Below are 9110 nucleotides of genomic sequence, written 5' to 3'. Positions count from 1 at the left end.
CCATATGTTAATTAAAACTGATTTGAATGACTTCTCATGTTTATTACAATGACTTGAGCCTCAGACATGAAATCCATGTAATTTAGATGGTTTGATACATCGAGGGACACATTTTAGTACCGTCTTTGAGATATTACTTCCGCTAGATATGTAGCGACCCTAGAGGTTATCTCAGAAGATGCATCACTAAGTAAATACTTCACTACATAAGCCGAAGGCAAATTTGTTTTAGCTTTAATAATCGGAATGATATAGTGACTACGTAATGCAGAGTGTAGCTGACATTCTAGGAGGATATGCTGTATTGTATCCACGGCATTTACAGAGCATGGGCATAGTTTGTCAGCGAATAAAACACCTTGAAATCTCCCGATTGTAACTTTGGAAGGAAAGGCGTTTACTCTGGCAAGCATAAATGCTCTGCGACGAGATGGACTGTCGAGACTATAGAAGTATTTTGCTATCTTCCCATGTAGGATGACCTGCCCAAATCCCTTCTACAAGGAAGACCTGCCACCTGACAAAACAACGCAAAAAATGGAAGCAAAGTTCAGCAAGCATGTGCAAGTTTCTCTGGTTTGCTGTGAGTGCAGAATCTCGATACTCCATAATGCTGAGGATATAGAAACAGGAACAGAATACAAAAAAATTACCACTGGCGGCTTCAAGTTGCATATCATGGACTTCTCTTGTTTGACCAGTGACCTGCTGTCATACTGAGGAAGCAGTGTTGGGTACAAGATGGCTGGCATTTCTATGTTCACTCCAGGAAGTCCGTGGAACATGCATTTCTAAATTAGCAACAAAAAAAAATTAATTTTGTTAAAAATGCAGAATGTGCCTGAAAGAGTGAGATTTACTTGGTCCACCATATTGCCAAATGGCACGCTCATCTTTTGCACACACAAAAAGCACACTTCCGTCACCCCAAGCAGACCTCAGTGAAGCCAGAAAAAGCAGGGAATGGATTATACCCAAACAGGTCTAATGGGGCACAAATGAGAGCTGTATGATGCAGTGGTTAGAGCAGCCATTCTCAACCAGGGTACCGTGGTACCCTGGGGTGCCGTGAGCATGTCCCAGGGGTACTGCGGCAACACTACCGCCCCCCTTCATTTTTGTGGTGTCTCCCACTGGCGCCAGCAAGGACATGGAGCTGGTCAGCAGCCACCCCCACCCCCAGTGCTTCCCTTCACCCTGGGAGGGGAAGGTGGGGGGTGTGGCAAGCGGGGTAATGGGAGGGGAAGGTGGAGGGTGGCGGCAGGGGTACCGTGAGATAGGAAGAGTGAGGTCAAGGGTACCCTGACCTCGAAAAGGTTGGGAAACACTGGGTTAGAAGCAGTGGTGGCCAACCTTTGGCACTCCAGATGTTATGCACTACAATTCCCATCAGCCCTTGCCAGCATGTTGGCAGGGGCTGATGGGAATTGTAGTCCATAACATCTGGAGTGCCAAAGGTTCGCCACCACGGGGTTAGAGTGTTGAACAAGGATCTGGGAGACTTGGGTTTGAATCCCCACTCTGCCATGAAAGCTTGCTGGCTAACCTTGGCTGAGTCACGAACATCTAGTCCCGGGGCGGCCAACCTATGGTGCTCCAGATGTTCATGGACTACAATTCCATGCTGGCAAGAACTGGTGGGAATTGTAGTCCATGAACATCTGGAGCACCATAGGTTGGCCACCCCTAGTCTAGCCTATCCTACCACACAGGATTGTTGTAAGGATAAAATGGAGGCCATATGGGACACCATATGGTGAAGAGCTTCTGGAACTGAGATATTACTGCCCCATTAAGTTCAACTGGTGTTAATCCAAAGGATCAGACCAATTCATGGAGGAGATGTCTGTCACCGACTAGTAGTTCTGAGGTCTACACAGAACATGCATGTCCAGAGGCAGCAGCTGTGAAGAAGACTGAAGGGAAAGGGCTAGTGCCCACACCCAGGTAGCAGGCTCCCCAAAAGCACCTGGCTGGGCTTTGTCAAAAACAGGACGAGGAACTGGATGGGAGTTTCATTTCATATTACCGGCACAAGAGGGCACAGATTATTGCTGGCATGTGTGGACACAAGGATCATGGACCTCTAACGACCAGGTGCACACCTGCCCTGATCAAGAAAGTCTGCTCTTTAAGAACATAAGAACTAGCCTGCTGGATCAGACCAGAGTCCATCTAGTGCAGCACTCTGCTACTCGCAGTGGCCCACCAGGTGCCTTTGGGAGCTCACCTGCAGGATGGGAAAGCAATGGCCTTCTGCTGCTGCTCCTGCTCCTGAGCACCTGGTCTGCTAAGGCATTTGCAATCTGAGATCAAGGAGGATCAAGATTGGTAGCCATAGATCGACTTCTCCTCCATTAATCTGTCCAAGCCCTTTTTAAAGCTATCCAGGTTAGCGGCCATCACCACCTCCTGTGGCAGCATATTCCAAACACCAATCACACGTTGCGTGAAGAAGTGTTTCTTTTTATTAGTCCTAATTCTTCCCCCCAGCATTTTCAATGAATGCCCCCTGGTTCTAGTATTGTGAGAAAGAGAGAAAAATTTCTCTCTGTCAACATTTTCTACCCCATGCATAATTTTACAGACTTCAATCATATCCCCCCTCAGACGTCTCCTCTCCAAACTAAAGTCCCAAACACTGCAGCCTTTCCTCATAAGGAAGGTGCTCCAATCCTTCAATCATCCTTGTTGCCCTAGAAGACTAGGAGGCAGAGGATGTGGGAAAAGGCAGGTCCAATCAGGAAGGGAAGTCTTCTCACAAAGTTTGTGGCATCACACCCATAAAAATGTTTTAAATAATAACAGATCCCATTGCCCTCTGAGAAGAAGCAAGGTTTTCCAATTCAAAAATAAGAGTTACCTTTAAGACAGCAAGCAGGGAGCCAAGTTGATCGGGTTGAATTAGCTTCATTTCCCCACCGTATAAGAGTGACTGGATGCCTTTCAACGCATTCTGTAACAACTAGAGGAGCGGGAGGTACAAATTAGCCATGCTTCATTAACATCCTCCAAGATCACAGCATTACAGCACACAATGTAATCAGCATTAAACAATGAGACAATTAGAATCCATAAGCAAACATTTTATCTGATAAACAGAAGCTGCAAGATTTCTACATCAGCTCACCTATCAGGGATCGCAAGAATTAGCAAGCTGTTTTATCACAAGAGCCACCTTTAGCTCATGCAAGTTCTGAAGTTCTCTCCCCAGGGAAACTCATCTATTCCCTCTCATTGCCATAGTTTGCCAGCTGGTGAATGACTTGGTTTCATTTGCCATTCCCTCCCACTTTCCTAACAGGTCTGGGGTGGGAATTTGATGACAGGAGCAATTAGAGCAGTGGTGGCGAACCTATGGCACTCCAGATGTTCATGGACTACAATCCCCACAGGTTCACCACCAATGAATTAGAGTATTTAACGCTGAAGTAATTCCCCCAATTCAATACAGTGCTGGAGTTCTGATTGATATGGTACCCAAATTTATTGACCAACTATTAATACAATTTCTTTGTAGAATATCAGGCATGCCGAAATGTGTTTCTGGGAGCTAAATCAGAAATCTCTAGAAGCTTTAGCCTGGCAAAGGAGCAGCAGTGGCGTAGGAAGTTAAGAGCTTGTGTATCTAATCTGGAGGAACCGGGTTTGATTCCCAGCTCTGCCGCCTGAACTGTGGAGGCTTCTCTGGGGAATTCAGATTAGCCTGTGCACTCCCACACACGCCAGCTGGGTGACCTTGGGCTAGTCACAGCTTCTCGGAGCTCTCTCAGCCCCACCCACCTCACAGGGTGTTTGCTGTGAGGAGGGAAGGGCAAGGAGATTCTCAGCCCCTTTGAGTCTCCTGCAGGAGAGAAAGGGGGGATATAAATCCAAACTCCTCTTCTTCTTCAAAGATAATGTTGTGGTTATGCAGAATGATGATTGGGGCTAGCGAGGGTTGATTGGGGCTCTGTTCCCTGGGAGCACCGGACAAGACAGGGAATATGCTGCCTAGAGGAATGTATACCACTGACTATGGCGACCAGCAGGAGGCAAGATTTTAAACAACTAAACTGCTTTCCACATGCTCCGATATATTAAGCAACGTATATCTGTGACCCAATAACATCCCCAAAGAATTAACACACTTAGTATTTACAAAAGCATGTACACCTAGCCACCTTGAAGAAATTCTGACTTCTGACAAAGTTAGTGATTACTCACAATGTGATTTAGTTAACTTGTTCTAAGGAATTTGTATCTTGTCTTTCAACTAGACGGAAGTTCAAAAGGCAACACAGCAAAATCAGAAGTCTACAATTAAAATCACCGATATGCACTACCAGGATGGTGTAGTGCAGTGGTTCCCAAACTTATTTGGCCTACCGCCCCCTTTCCAGAAAAAATATTACTTAGCGCCCGCTGGAAATTAATTTTTTAAAATTTTAATAGAAATTAAACAGAAAGATATATGTATTAATGTTTCTATCTGTGGCCATCACCGCCCCCCTGGATCGCTGCAGCACCCACCAGGGGGCGGTGGCACCCACTTTGGGAATCACTGGTGTAGTGGTTAGGGTGTCACCCAACTAGGATCTATGTCTGAATCCCCACTGTTGTGAAAGCTGGCCAAATGACCTTGGGCCAATGACACTCCCAGCCACACCTACAAGACCAAGGTAATTGTGATGATAAAAATGAAGGCAATAAGAACAATTTAAACTACTTTGGGTTTATTGGAATAAAGGCATTATGGAATAAGGCGGAGTACAAATGAAGTCCCTATATACTCGCGTATAAGTCGACCCGAATATAAGTCGAGGCACCTAATTTTACCACAAAAAACTGGGAAACTTATTGACTCGAGTAGAAGTCTAGGGTGGAAATGCAGCAACTACCGGTGAATTTCAAAAATAAAATAGATACTAATAAAATTCATGAAGGTATCTCACTGGTTGTAAGAAAAGTTGACTGAAAGCAATCTTCATGATCAGAGGACAAACGGGATGAAGGCAAGAAGGGAGACTGCCGGGCTGCTTCATGCCAAAGACTGTGAGGACCCACAAGGCCTCCCTCAAAAATGGCTCACTAGAATTTTAAAAATGTCATTAAGCAAGGCAGTTTTTAAAGGAAGCAGATACTGTTTGCGAGCACCACCTTGTGAACAGTGTACGCTTTTAACCTTGCATATTCAGGGACATATTTTATTCAAAGGTAGGATTTAGCCATTAGGAAGATCTACAGTGTCTCTTTGTCTCCTACCACACTTGCTAGATAGCACAGAGGGTATTTCTGCCCTTAGAACTGTAAGACCCTCTCTTTTCAGCTTTAATTTGTACTGCTTTACAGAGACGAATTTGCACAAAAACTCAGCTTGACCTGATTTACTAGCAACAAATCTTGACTTGCATTTTGCAGTCTTTAAGTGCTACAAGTGCAATGGAATCTCTCTACAAGAGAATGCCATGCCTAACATGGCATTCAGAGCCAATGGAGAAGCTCTAATTGCAAAGACCGTGGCTTTATCAAAGATGGAGGATTTACAAGCCTAGCTCTACATAAAAATACAAAAGGGAATGGTGAATTTAATACTCAAAGTTGGATGCAGGCAAAATGCTTCTGCCACAGCTGGTGTGATCTCCTTTCTCGGTGTGCCACAGCTCCAGCAGTCATCTTGGAATTACCAAATATACTCGAGTATAAGCCAAGGGGGGCTTTTTCAGCATTAAAAATGTGCTTTAAAAAAGCTCGAATTTTATACACTGAAAGTATATACGGTAAGTAAATCAACTGGTTGCTGTGGGTTTTCCAGGCTGTGTGGCCGTAGTCTAGTAGGTCTTGCTCCTAACGTTTCGCCTGCATCTGTGGCTGGCATCTTCATCTGAAGATGAAGATGCCAGCGATAGATGCCAGCAATAGATGCAGGGGAAACGTTATGAACAAGACCTACCAGACCATGGCCACACAGCCCAGAAAACCCACAGCAACCAGTTGAATCAGGCCGTGAAAGCCTTCGACAATACATTAAGTAAATCAAGATTCTGCAAACAAAACCAGCCTTAAACAGGGCAAAAACATTAAAAATTGCAAAGAGCTGGTTGAATAAAAATATGTTTTAACTTGATAATTGAGTGGGAGAAAGGACAACTGAACATGTCTTGGAGATAGTATGCCACACAACTTTGCCCTGTGTTGCCAATCAATCATCCTCAGAGAGTGGGAGGTTTTAGAGGACCATGTTCTTAAAAAATGTGCAGGTTCACACAGGAAGTAGCACTACTCTCTAATTCCCAGAGGGCCCAACAGAAACCTACCATGCAAAAGGTGATGTCATCCACACTAGGTTCTTTTGAAGACTGTAATACATTGAGGAATGTCTGAAAGCAGATCTCTTTGTAAGGTTCTTCTAGATGCTGCTGTCCAGGGAGGCTAAAATAAGTACATCTAAGTCAGAGTCACAGAAATCACTTCAGAAAAACACCTACACCCACTCTGTAGTAAATGGCTTGCATGGGGGGTGGGGGAGAGATAAGTTTAGAGCACTCCATATTTCGGATGTGGAAGGAACAGGGCATGAAAATCACAATATGTGATTTGATTGGGCGGGGGTGGGGGGGAGAGAAGAATATAAAAAGCCACTACGGGCTATCTTTTCTCCAACTCTTATGATATTCAACCTTACTTCCAAGTGCTGAATCAAACATTTCACATAAACAATCATTGTAAAAGTGTGTGTGTGTGAGCGGGGGGCAGACAAAAGTACAATATCACAATTTTATCAGCAGATCATTTAACGCATACTTAAGCTTACTAACTGTTGACAGAAAATATTAATGGGGGGGGGCACACAGGTTTCCCAATGGAAGCCTTCTGGTGCAGCAACAGGGAATGAAAATAGAATCTGGAATAAAAAGAAATGTGTTATAGTCCAGGGGTGGCCAACCTATGGTTCATGGACTACAATTCCTATCAGCCCCTGTACTGTTGTAAAAACAATGAATGGTCGCTCGTACCAATTTTAGGTTACTATGAACTTTTTTCAACAGCATACGTGATTTACAGTACAAACTATGCGGAGTTACTCTGATGTAAGCCTGTTGAACTCAGTGAATATCGACGAGAGTAGTTCTTTGTAGGATTGCACTGTTTAGTCAAAAGGCAGATTTTCCTGTAGCTGACAGTCCCGTGGATTCATATATGGAACACGGACTGCAATGCTAAGTATGGTTAATTGAAAGTATGCCACTGAAATGGATGCTATTTCCCTGTAAGGGTAATTAGGGCTGTGCAAGTAGGGATATGCCCCCCCCCCCTCCAAAAGCCAAAATTTAGATTTGGGTATAATGGACCTGAATTTTTGTAGTACACCTTACCTACGTCCTTGACCCCTACTGTGCAGTACACATACATGTGAGCTAACCAGTGGTGGGATCCAAAAATTTTAGTAACAGGTTCCCATGGTGGTGGGATTCAAACTGTGGCGTAGCGCCAATGGGGCTGGGCGGGGCATGACGGGGGCGGGGCATTCCCGCGCGGGGCTGTGGCAAGGACGCAGCCGCTGCGCCGGTCCTTGGGCGGGAAACGAATGCACGCGCGCGCAGGCTGCCACGCACGCCGGTGCACCTCCTGCTACACTGCTTCCAGTTCTGCACCCTACTGCTGAGAGGAGGGGCGTAACTAAGGCAAAAATCACGTGGCAAAATCACCCATTAGTAACCCCCTCTCGGCACACACAAATAATTAGTAACCTACTCTCGGGAACCTGTGAGAACCTGCTGGATCCCACACCTGGAGCTAACTATTAATTTCTACAGCTAACTATTAATTTCTACAGCTGAATTGGTTGCCCAAGAATCAACATGGTGTAACAAATATGGGGCCAAACCACCTCAACCCCCCCAAACTGTACCTGAGGCACAAATTTGCCATGCAGTACACTGCAGCTCTCTTGAGCTCAGCGTCTGTCTGAGCTGGACTGATGAACTGTAGCAGAGGCCCATTTTCTCCCAACAAATCTGGAAGGTACTGAAAGAAAACAAGAGTCGCAATGCAGATTTGGTATTTTTACATACGCTAGAGATGGATCATGTAGTAAATTCTTTGCTGCTTCCATAAAACCAAAACAAAGTTCCCAATGCACATAGCTTTCAAAAAGACAACATGCAAGTTGTGGCTTGCAGATTCCCCAAGCCTATGATCCCAACTCCACCCCACAGGGAAGCACGTTCCCTTGGAAACAGGGGGATCTGCAGTCTCTTGGGGGGGAAACCCCACATAGGTTAGAAAACTTACTTCAAACTTCCCAGTTGCTCTTCTTACAATAAGGCTCATTCCGCAAATGCAGAATAATGCACTTTCAAACTGCTTTCAGTGCCTTTGAAGCTGTGTGGAATAACAAAATCCACTTGCAAACAGTTGTGAAAGTGGTTTGAAAATGCATTATTTTGCTTGTGCGGAAGGGCAGCCTAAACAGATTTAGGCTGCAATCCTAACCATGCTTACTAGGGAGTACACCCCACAGAGATATGTGGGACTGAATTCTGAGTGAATGTGCTGAGGACTGCATAGACTGTCATATTTCTCGCTTGCACAAATCAAGGACTGAAAGAGGCGAGGGATTTTGTCACTATAGTATGAATGCACTGTATGAAATGAGCCGTCACATGCTGATTCCAGTCTTTAAATTTCCAGCAAGTTTTTTTCTTTTCTTTTCTTTTCGGCCACTTTCCAAAATACCAACCATCACCATTGTATTGCAAGGAAAGAGAGCCATGCACCAATTTATCTGAACCCCAGACTTCCCATCCATGGCAACAAATGGCCAGCATGGTATCATTCGAATAAGGGGCCTTGAGTGAATCCCTGTCTCTGCCTCATGATTCTGCCCTCCCAAACAGCAGCATTCAAAAAGGAAATGCAACCAAAGGTCACCTGTTCTTGCTGCCTCACCTCAGCAATGACAGTCTTTTGTGACATTACAGAGACACAGGTCAAGCTATACGATACTTATTAGCCATAGCAACAAGATTCAAGAAAAAGCCCCTAGCGCAGGGGTGGCCAACCTATGGCGCTCTAGATGTTCATGGACTACAATTCCCATCAGCCCCTGCCAGCACAACCAATTGGCC

The 9110-nt window shown here is 45.0% G+C and overlaps 1 protein-coding gene across 1 annotated transcript; it reads right to left on the bottom strand.

The window, feature by feature from the left end:
* Nucleotides 1–653: 653 nt before the first annotated feature.
* Nucleotides 654–8007, bottom strand: LOC125424966 (HEAT repeat-containing protein 6-like; the record flags this gene model as incomplete). Its single annotated transcript, XM_048482407.1, has 4 exons — nt 654–791; nt 2864–2965; nt 6297–6411; nt 7892–8007. Coding segments are annotated over 4 exons (471 nt in total), but the record flags the coding sequence as incomplete, so codon positions are not given.
* Between the last annotated feature and the right edge of the window lie 1103 nt (nt 8008–9110).

Source organism: Sphaerodactylus townsendi, unplaced genomic scaffold, assembly GCF_021028975.2.
Source record: "Sphaerodactylus townsendi isolate TG3544 unplaced genomic scaffold, MPM_Stown_v2.3 scaffold_1622, whole genome shotgun sequence".
Lineage (NCBI taxonomy): Eukaryota > Metazoa > Chordata > Lepidosauria > Squamata > Sphaerodactylidae > Sphaerodactylus > Sphaerodactylus townsendi.
Note: the sequence above shows the minus strand (reverse complement) of the source record. Positions and strands in the feature narration are given on the sequence as shown.